The sequence below is a fragment of the Sceloporus undulatus genome, chromosome 3 (genome assembly GCF_019175285.1).
Source record: "Sceloporus undulatus isolate JIND9_A2432 ecotype Alabama chromosome 3, SceUnd_v1.1, whole genome shotgun sequence".
In the NCBI taxonomy this organism is placed as follows: Eukaryota; Metazoa; Chordata; class Lepidosauria; order Squamata; family Phrynosomatidae; genus Sceloporus; species Sceloporus undulatus.
This window is the reverse complement of record NC_056524.1, coordinates 42594787-42606065: the sequence shown is the minus strand read 5'-3', so window position 1 is coordinate 42606065 and position 11279 is coordinate 42594787. Positions and strand designations below refer to the sequence as shown.

General features: G+C 41.1%; 1 protein-coding gene across 2 annotated transcripts in view; it reads left to right on the top strand.

Moving 5' to 3' along the window:
* Window positions 1-1628: 1628 nt before the first annotated feature.
* BLZF1 (basic leucine zipper nuclear factor 1) overlaps window positions 1629-11279 on the top strand; it is a 13565-nt gene continuing 3914 nt past the window's right edge. Inside the window, exons 1-5 of one of the 2 annotated variants that reach the window (XM_042458948.1) lie at window positions 1629-1713; window positions 2640-2846; window positions 6403-6470; window positions 7356-7786; window positions 9622-9821. In XM_042458948.1, coding sequence (XP_042314882.1) covers window positions 6443-6470; window positions 7356-7786; window positions 9622-9821 — 659 coding nt within the window. In that variant the 5' untranslated portion in view covers window positions 1629-1713; window positions 2640-2846; window positions 6403-6442. The remainder of the gene's footprint in view (window positions 1714-2639; window positions 2847-6402; window positions 6471-7355; window positions 7787-9621; window positions 9822-11279) is intronic. The other variant, XM_042458947.1, reaches the window with a different exon arrangement.

The following is an 11279-nucleotide window of genomic DNA, read 5'->3' as shown; positions in this document are numbered from 1 at the left end:
CCCCTCCCTTGCGAAAACAGAGGCTCACACATATTCACGCCTCATAGGGTTGAATGGGGCACACGCACCACTGGAAATAGCAGGGGTTGCCCCTCCGCAGATATTTGAGGGCACAGACCCCAGATCTGTGAGTTGGGGGGGAGACTGTATATCTAATTCAGTCTATAAATCATAGTATGGTGTAGTGGTTAGAGCAGCCAGGATTCCCTGAAACCCTAGGGCTACTTGAGAGAATGCTAGGGGTTGCAAAGGAAATCGAGAGAGAGACTGTGAAATAATTTTACACAGGGTTCCTTTAAACCTGAAACTTATTTCAAGGCTCCTTCAGGTTAAAAAGGTTGAGAAAGGCTGGGTTACAGTGCTGGAACATGACTCCTGCTGCATCCACAAGGCAGAAATGATCCAGTTTGACGTCCCTTTAATAGCCATGGTTCATTGCTATGGAATTCTGGGAATTGTAGCTCTCTGACAAAGAAGGTTAAAGGTCTCAGGAAACTAAAATTCCCAGAATTCCATAGAACTGACCCATGGCCGTGAAAGTAGCGTCAACCTGGATCACTGCAGTGCAGATGCAGCCTTAGACCATCTGCATTCGAGTCCCTCTCAGTGCCTTTGGGCCAGTTGCCTCCTTCTTGTAGCACCTTCCAGACTCACTCGCTGAAAGAAAGAAGTTGGCAGCATGAGCTTTCGCAGACTTCAGTCGACTTCCTCAGGTGCATCACTGAGGCTGCCACACTTTGGCCACATCATTAGAGAAGGGAAGTGGACAGAGGGGGCCTGAGCCTCCAGGGCCTCTGCATCGAGGCAGAGCACAGCCGGGCTTGAAAACCTCTCATCCGCAGGGCCGCCACGAATTGAAGTTGACTGCAAGGCAGCTAACAACAACCACAACCACAACCACAAAGGCAGCCCTATCGTGGGGTTTTCTTAGCCAGTCTCTTGAGAGGCGTCTTGCCATCCTCTGAGGCTGAGAGAGCGTGACTCGCCCAAGGATCCGAACCCAGGCCCCAACAGCCAAACCTCCCCTGGCTCTCTCTAGGTCAATCTTGCAGAGAAAGACATGGCTAAGCTGACCGAAACCCACAAATGACAGCAGCTGCCCACAGGGAGACCAGACTTGCCCATAGGGAATCATTGGAGGAGACTTGCCCATAGAGAATACACGCCGAAAGGGACCCATAAAGGGGCAACTGTTCTCCGGTGATTCTCTAGGGGCAAAGAGTGCTGCCATTTGTTTTTGAGTAGTAGGTCTTTTCCGTTGGGCGCGCGCCCCACTCACCATTGCGCAGGCGCAGGCGCCGCTCTCGCCCAAACCGCGGCCAACAAAACCGTCCGATTGAACGCGCCGCCGCCACTAAACTGCCAAACCAAACCCAAGCCGCTCCTTAGCAACCCAAGCCACGCCCCTTTCTTCTTTTTCTTCGAACAGCGCACGAGCCTCAACATCCGGGGTTTTGGCTTTTGTTTTCAAATGGAACGCCCTTCCTGTTTCCTATTGGCTGAGAGTGCTGTCGCTCTCCACAATCTTTACGAGAAAGTAAAGGACCCGCCTCTGCTTCTCATTGGAAGGCTGCTACGCCGGAAATTCCAATCCTGGCGCGAGGGGGGAGACGTCATCACTGTTGGGTTGGTCGGCACCCTAGAGATAAGAAAAAGGAGAGATTGTCCGCCACTGTCGCGGAGAGCAACTTCCGGGTTCCAGCAACAAGAAAGGTTGCCATAAATTGATAACAACTTTGAAGGCACACTAAAAATGTATCCACACACTGCAGACTTCGAACAGTTTAGCCTGTGTGTGTGTATCGTATTAAAATCTGTGTGTGTAATGACTTCTATATATATATATATATATGCATATTTATAACTCAAAATATATGTGTGTGTGTGTATATATATATATATATATATAGAGAGAGAGAGAGAGGCATATATATATATTGCTTAAAATATGTGCATGTATATATCATGACTTCTATACATATGTATATATGTGTGTGTATAGTGACTTCTATAAATATATATTTATAGCTCAAAATATGTATGTGTGTATATATCATGACATATATATATAGCTTAAAATATGTGTATACATATATATATACACACATACAGTATATATATATATATAGCTTAACATATAGCTGTGTGAGTATATATAATGACTTCCATAAATATCTAAATAAATACAGCTTAAAATGTATATAATGATTTCTATATATATAGATAGATAGATAGATAGATAGATAGATAGCCTAAAATATATTTATATATAATTTTATATATACAGTATATATATACACACACACAAATAGATGTCATTATATATACATTTGTATATACATATTTAAGCTATATATATATAGATATATATATGTCACTACACACACAGAGGCACACATTTCAAGCTATGTGTATGTGTTTGTGTGTACACATACATACATATTTATAGCTTATAGTGTGTGTGTGTAACCCATAGCATTTTCTCAACCAATGCCAGGGAATGCTGGTTGCTCCAAGCACCAGACCGTACTAGGCTTTATAGACTGAGTTAGTTATATTGGTAGTTACTACGTTTTACGCTTTTATAACGTAAATAGTTATATTGGTAGCGAATGGTTTTATCCTGCCTTCCTTCCCAGAAGCATTAAAGCCCTTGAGGTCCCTTCCGGCTCTTTAACCCTGAGAGGAAAAGGACGAAACGCAGCCCAGAAGTCGGTGCCTCTTTGTGTGTCTCTGCTGCCCTGAAGCAGCTAGATCGGAAGTTATTGCTCAATGGAGAAGAAGGCAGGCCCAGGAGGGATGGACTGGAGCCGAAGGAGGGACGAGTGAAGGAAGAGGGGGCCCAGGTAAGTGGGGCTTTTCGGGGGCAGCTATCAAGGGAATGGCCCTGCGGCAGCAAAGGATACGGCTCTAGTCCTGCTGAGAAAATGGACTCATGTATAAGTCTAGAAATGTTGACCCCCCCCCAAAAAAAAAAAACCCCCAGGTCGACTTATCCATGAGTCAGTTTAGGTGCTGTGCCTTAAAGAGAGCGACCCAAGGCACCCTCCTTTTCCAGGACATGCCCTACATTTAGCCCTCTGTCCAGGGAATTAAAAAGGGCCTCCACTTTTGAGCAGGACTAAGAAGCATGGATTTGCATTTCTATGAGTCTTTCTAGCTCAGTTCTTGTGGCCATATGTCCTCCTTTTCCAGGATCTTTCCTCCATTTCAGCCTTCTTTCTGGGAGAAATTTAACTGTCCTCCATTTTGAGCAGAACTAAAAAGCAAGAATTTACATTTCTATGAGGTTTTTATCTCATTAGCCCAGACATCCCCCTTTTCCAGGACATGTCCTCCATTTCAGCCTTCTTTCCAGGAGGAATTTAAAACTCCTCCATTTTGAGCAGGACTAAGAAGCATGGATTAATTGATTTATATCCCAAGAGGGACTCAAGGCGGCTAACAGAATTTAAAACAGTCCAGGTTAAAACAGTTCAAAGCACTGAAAATACGAAGTTTGAAAAACAATATGCCAGGCCTTCGCATATTGAATTTTCCAGATGTATGCTGACTTTCCAGTATTGTTTTTGTTTTTTAAAGAGTTTTAAATTTTAATAATGTAATGTTTTGGTCTGTTTGAATTGTTTAGTTGTTGTTTAAACTTTGTATTTTAAATGTTTTAGACTGTTTTAACTTAGACTGTTTTAAATTCGTTAGCTGCCATCAGTCTCTGTACTGGGAGGAAAGTGTGATATGAATAAACATAATTATTATTATTATTATTATTATTAAACAATTTCAAAAAGTTAAAAAGATTACATATTCATATCTAAAAACTTACATTCCTATCAGGGGGGGTTCTTGGGGTCCAGACCCCCCTTCCATTAGAAAAATGAATGGTGCGTGCTGCTGTGCCGCCGCACCCAAGCCCCATTATAATGGTGGCACTTAGTCTGGACCCTGGACTCCCCCCCCTTCCTAAAATCCTGGCTACGTCCCTGTTACTATGAGTGTTTTTAGCTCAGTTGTGACCAGACATCCTCTTTTTCCAGGACCTGTCCTCCATTTCAGCCTTCTGTCCAGGAAGAATGCCAAAATGTCCTCCATTTTTGAGCAGGACTAAGAAGCAGGAATTTACATTTATATGAGTGTTGGTAGCTTTCAGTTTGTAATCTCCTAGATTTTTCATGAATGCCCGACATTTGGTGCCTTGTCCTCTTTGCAAATAAGGAGATCTAGTCACCCTGATCTCAACTCCTACTTAAAAGAAACTATCCCCTGGTGAAAGGCAAGAGTTCAATCTGCCCTGGACACAATGATCCCCCTCTACTCTCTCATCCATCCAGCTTTTAGGGTGAAGACAACAGTTATGCCTGCTGGAATTTTGCTAGTTCTTGGGCATTGTTTTCCTTTGCTTCATCCTCTCTAGGTCCTTTGTTACGTGCCCCTAAGTTTTACCCGTGACTTATCCAGGGGTCATATCAAAATGGTATTACCCTGCAGTTCCTTCACTACTGACTGTCCTGGCTGGAGCTGATAGAAGTTGAAGTCCAGCAACACTTTGAGGACTGTGCGTTCCCTACACAGGCTTATAGGAAAGAAAATCCTTTCAACGTTTTTTGTGACTGCCACTCTCATAACTGCTCCTTTGAAGATGACTGGGACAATCATGATACCAATATGACAGAAATCTGCTCCCACCTAGTCACAAATTTCCTCTTTGCTAGGCTTCAGATACTTGGGGGGAACCATCTCAAACCATTTGGGCAGTGAATATGGATACCTTCTTAGATCTCAAGTGAAAGAGATGGGGAATGCAACCTTGTAGAATCTTTCTGCAGCATTCCATATCAATACTGGTTTCCTCCTGGAATGTTACTCCAGGGTAGAAGCATGGCTCTTGAGTGGATCCATTCCTGAGTACAACTTTCTTGGGTTTTTAATGTTTAAAGGTCTAAATTTTTAGCAAACAGTACTAGAAATGTGTCCTCCAGTATGAATTTGCTAGTTTTAAGATCTTCATTGGAGGACCTCTCATGAGTGACCCAATTTTCAAAAATGAGGTAAACTGGAGAGTGGGCCTCTTTGGTGACTTGCCCTGATTATGAGGTTTGTTTATTATTGGTTGTTGGTGGTGTGTGCCTTCAAGTCATTTCTGACTTATGGCGACTCTAAGGCAAAGCTTTCATAGGGTTTTCTTGGCAAGATTTGTTCAGAGGAAGTTTGCCATTGCCTTCCCCTGAGGCTGAGAGCATGAGATTTGCCTTTTTAGTTGAGGCCAAATTTAGGGCCAGGGAGCATGGAGCATCCACACACTATACGCTCTCCCAGCGCCATTTTGGGCAGGCGCACGACCACATGCCTCACACCTCAATTACATGTCTTGTGTGCTGAGTCCAAATGGGACGACGCACAAAAGACATCACCGTGCCACTCCAGGGCGCTAATGACACCTTGGCAGCGGTGTGGGAAGGAGCTGCTTTTTGCAGCTCCTTTTTGGGGCAGATCATTGGCGTGCCCGTGCAGTTGGCGTGGCAATGATCCAGGGCAGAAAGGGGCGCCATCCCTTCCTGCCCATCTGTACCGGGCCTAAGTTTTAAATTTGGAACATTGCCCTATTTGGCTAATATTTGTGCAACAATAATTCAGTTTCAAAGCATTTGGAGGAAATAATCTCATTCTTAGTATCAATAAAACTGTAACTACAGTACAGTGTGTCCAGCAATTAACTCGGTGGAATAAAGTAGTTCCTACTTATGCTCTTAATATCTTGTTTAACTTGCTTTTGTTGCACTGTGGAATATTCAGTGATCTGTGGGTTGAGTGAAGATGTTATAAATTTATTTGAGTGTATAAATTTTGAAATGTGAAAAGTTTAAAATAATCTACCTGCTAGCATCTCTGAATGTACTTATATGCTAGTGTATGCATCCAGGCAGCCTAAATACCTCAAAGGCACCAGATCCCATCTGATCTTGGACCAGGGTCAACCCTGGTTAGTACTTGGATGGAAGCCCCCAATGACTATCAGGTGCTGTAGGCTATATTTCAGAGTAAGGAATTGGTAACATCATCTCTGAGCATTCCTTGCTTAAGAAAACCCTATGAAATTCATGGCATCACCATAAGTTGACAGGCAACTTGAAGGCACATACATGTGCACATATGCAGCCAGGCACTTCAGCTAGATTCTAGATGAACACTGATATTAATCTGCATCCTCATCAATTACATGTGTGGGTGGCTGCATGCATGGGTAAAATCTCCCTTGTAAAGTAAGATCAGTGTAGCATCATAAATTATGCACAACATGCTCTGTACACTGTTCAGAAAAACTAGCTGCTATTTATACTGGTCAAAGACCGAATAAATTTTATTACTATTACTAGCTGCTATAACATGTCATTGATTTTAATGCAGTTTCTTTTTTCAAGATATTGTGTGCAGCTTCATCAACAAAATGTCTGAACTACAGAAAGCACAAAGCAGTAAGTATTAATCTTTCTTCATATATACATGTAGTTCTGAGAGACATTCTGCATATATTTGTAAAAGGTGTTGTTACCCGTGTGCTGGTCAAAAGATGTAATAATAGGATGTATTCTGTTTGGTGCCCTCCAGCTGTGATGAGCTACAGTTTGCATGGTAGAGGGTGGCTGTTCCCACCCTCTGGAATGCCCTTCTATGGGAGGCTTGGCTGGACCCCTCCATGCTTTCATTTTACTGGCAGGCAAATACATTTTTGTTCAAGCAGGCTTTTAATATATAATCATTGGCAGGGAGGGTTTTCTATTGGGGGGAGGTGTTCTAGTTATGTTATTTAACTTTTGTATTTTAATGTAATTTTGTTTTTAAAATTTAGTTAAGTTTTAAATAAATTTTATCTATGAGCAGCCTTGGGTCCCATTCCAAAAGAAAGATGGCATACTGTATATAAAATAAATAAATGAATAAATATCCAAAATATCTGGAAGGCACTAGGCTGGGGTAAGCTGTTGTGGATCAGGCATTTTTGTGAGAGAGGGTGGATGTTGCTTATGCAATGAGTTGTAGCTGTTCGTGTATAAGTTTACTGGTTGTAATGAGTATTCTACTATAAGTATTTTCAATATCAACCATTAATTTGGCTTTTATTATTATTGGTCAAGCAGTACCTCTAATTCTACATTTAGGCATTTCCTTCTGATTCATATCCCTAATGTAGCTGTATTTCCAGTGCAAACTGCAGTTATACATACCTTCTTTTTTTAGTGAACATAATGAATAGCTTCCAAAAGTTTATTTCTATGGAGAAGGAAGCTTTGAATGCAACTCAATGACATCTTTTTTCATTTCAATATATTTTTGTGTTAACCTTTACCTCCAACCTTCAGCTGAATATGCTACCTCACGGGTCCGTGGACCTGGTGATGGCATGGAAATGGAGCAACCGCCAAAATCTGTGGAAGTTGTCCACATCACAACCAGCCATGCCCACAGAAGCCCACATAAGAAAACTCCTCCTTCGCTAAGTCCTGGAGTTCTTCAGCTAGGGAAGATCTATGGTGAAAAGGCAGTGGAGATTGAAGCTGTACGAATAGTGGTTCCCAAAGCTGCTATAAGCCATGTGATTCCTAAAAAAAATGCAAAGGCATCCAAGTCTGCAGGACATCCCAAAGAAATCCTCACCCTATCAGATGGAATTTCAGATACTAAGAAAGAGATGTTAGAGCTAAAAAGTGAAATCGGGAAGCTTAAGAACTCAGAGAGAAGACTGCTACAAGATAAGGAAGGCCTTTCCAATCAGCTCCATGTACAAACAGAGGTAGGATTTCAAGAAGTGGGATGGATGCATTATGTATTTTCTTCTCTAAAGATTACAGTTTTCGGCTGGAGTGGAGCAATGGAGCAATGGAGATGGTTCAGCCTTTTATACTAGAGAGTTGCCTTGTACCTTGAAAAACTGTATTCTGACAGTAACCATGGAAAAATGCAAAAAAAAAAAAACCACATCCCCTTCCAAGTCCATGATTTATTCTGTTTCATGGTGCAGGCCTTTTCATACTGTATTTATTCAGTTGTATACAGTGAGCTCAGTGCCTAGTAACTGGTTTTAAAATTATAACCTAAGTCATTGGGTCACACTGTTCCAAGAGACATGCGTATTTAATGAAAAATAAATGGGTTGACAAAAGTTCAGTATGGTTAAAAGAGCTATACTTAGCACACATACACACATCAGTGTTTTCTTCAGCACACATGCAGTGTTTTCTTTATTAGATTCTTACTCCATGCATTACTCTGTCTATAAGCAATTGTACCCTGGCTCCATTTATGCTAGAATGTAGATATTGCAAGTATAAGAATGCTTTAAATATGTGTGAAATTCATATCTAATCCTAGTCAGATGTAAATATATGGTTTCAGTTGTTGTGTCCATTATTAAATATATCAAAGGAATGATGATAGGCTGGGATAACAACTTTAATAGGCTTGATTCTGTTGAAGTAATTTTGATTGTTAACACTTAGTACATAGAATGAGAGAATACAGTCAGCCCTCCACATTTGCAGTTTTTACTTTTGCAGATTTGAGTGTTCACAGATTCAATTAATACATTCTCTCTAGGAATCTCTAGGTCATCTATGGCCAGCATCCACCAAACGCTGTGCTGGAGGACCTAGAGAGAACACTTTTCTAGGCATTTGTAGGTCCTCCAGTGCAATGCTATAGTCAACATCTTGTGGATATTGACCACTGAGTTGTGCTGGAGGACTTGATTCCTAGAGGTGTTCTCTCAGGTGTTTTTCCCCACTTTCATAGGGGTACTGCATCCCTAACCCCAGTGCTTGTGGAGGGCCCACTCTATACATTTTATACAAGTTGTTGGCATACCTTCTTCCATGTTAGTAAGATTTGCTTTTCATTCTTTGTGTACTTGTGGCTATTGTGGCAAATATGCTACTAGCTATCACTATACCTTTTTATTTCTCCTATCCCCCATGAAAAAAACACTTTGTTAAGAGTAAAAAGATCCAGGTGGCTTACAAATGCACACTGCATTTATGTCCAAACTAGATATAACTCAGGAGATCCATGTCCGTTTTATACAGTCAGTAGCAGTCATGTAGCAGCAAAGAAGCAGATTCTCCTTCTCCATACTTCTCTGGAGCTTTGTTTTTTGTTTTTGTTTTTTCTTATTGGGGACTAATACAGACCATATAGGTATGAGCAAGATCTTTCAATACTATGGAGACATCCATTTTTCAGAGTGGCCAAAACATACTATAGGTATGAAGAGAGCAACATGCAGATTAAACTGGCTGTGACTTTTGAAGACAACAAAAAATGGAGTCAGAAGCTACTGATTTCAGACAATGAAGCTGTAAACTTTGTTTTCACTATTCTCCGGCCTATTCTGCCCAAGTGAATACTGATTAATTCTGCAGTCATACTAGAATTATATTAGCAAGTTTGCTTAGGAACAATAGCAGCTAATTTCAGAATGCACAGGCATTTATTCTGTGTCCTATAAATTTTTGATAGGACTTCCCATAGGGTGACTCACCATCTTTCGTAATACAGGATAAGTGTAGTATTAGACAGTTGCTTGTCAGTAGATTTTGTGGTTTCAGTGCTTAAACCACTGTCTTGTCTTAGGTCAATCGGGAATTGAAGAAGTTACTTGTGGCTTCAGTGGGAGATGACCTGCAGTATCACTTTGAGCGTATGGCGCGTGAAAAAAACCAACTGATCCTTGAAAATGAGGCTCTGGGGAGGAATGTATCTCAGCTGTCTGAACAGTTGGAGCGGATGTCTATACAGTGTGATGTCTGGCGCAGCAAATTCTTGGCAAGCAGGTATTAAGAAGCAATAAAACCTTTAAAAGGATGTCTTCATAAAAGGTTGTGCCTCTCCATAATATAAAAATAGTGACCAGTAAAGAAATAGATTTTGTTTTTAAAATTTCCCTTAAATCAGAACTGTCAATCAAACAGCGGTCACTAGTGTTCTTTTAACCTCTGAACCTGTCAGTCTTCCCTGTTGTCCTCTGTATCAATGTGCAATCTTAAAGAGTAGAGGTGACCTGAAGCTAGGTTTGCAACAGAGTTTTTCTGCCAGTTCAGTTGATCAATAGCATCATCACAAATTTAAATGGAAGCCGACCCCCAAGTTCCTGAAGGAGTTGACCAAAATGCCTACTCCACACATTGCTGATTTGTTTAAATTGGAAGGTAAGTCCACTTGATTTTTTTTTTGGTAATATCTTTCTGAAAGCCCACTTGCTTTAATAGCATTTCCACAATGGGAAAATTCACGTAATGAAGTGGATAAGGTACCTTAGACCCGAGTGACTGGTTCAAATTACAGTGATTCAACAAAGAAACCACTTAGTGACTGTATCCAGATCACTGTATCTCAATGTAACCTACCTCATGAGAGATACTGTGAGTATAAAATGACAATTTCATGAAGTTGCTTTCCATCTATTCCAGGAAGGAAAGATATATGCAGCGCGCCCTTCCCTTACGTGGGGATCTGTTCCAAATCCACCCACCCCCATGTAAGGGGAAAAACGCATATGCTCGAGCCCCATTAGTAGTAATGGGGCTTGTGCATGTGGTGCGCCGCAGGTGCAAGTCCCATTACTTCTTCTGGAGTGCGAGGAGTTTTTCCGGCACAGCTTCCAGCATATGCTGGAAGCCGCGTATGACGCACCCACGTATAATGCAGACGCGCTGTATATGGCATGATAATGCAATAAACATAGGATCAAAGTATATCATCTAAAATGGAAAACATTTAATTTTTAGAATCTAAATATCAAATGATCACAATAACTCTAAGGTATGTCTAGAAAGAATACTGTATATACTTGACTATAAGTCAACCTTAACTCGAAGGCAGGTTTTGGGGCCAAAATCATAGATTTTTATATGACGTGTGGATAAATTGAGAGTAAGACTTAGGGTCATGTAATAAAGGATCTAAAGGATGAAGCAAAGGAAAATAATCCAATGAACTTACAACATTGCAGGAGGCCTAACTGTTTGTATTCACACTGAAGGATGGAGGGATAATAGAGGTAGGTCAGTCCTTCCAGGACAGATTATACTCTTGAGTTTCACCAGGGGATGGTTTCTATTTTTATGCGAGTTAAAGTACAATACTTACAATGACCTGTAGATAAGTTGACTCGGGGTTTTTTGGGTCTATTTTTGACTAAAATGTCTAGACGTATACATGAATATATACAGTAAACAGCAAGTTAGCAACTAAGAAACTTATGAACTAGTATACTGAGTAGTAGATCTATT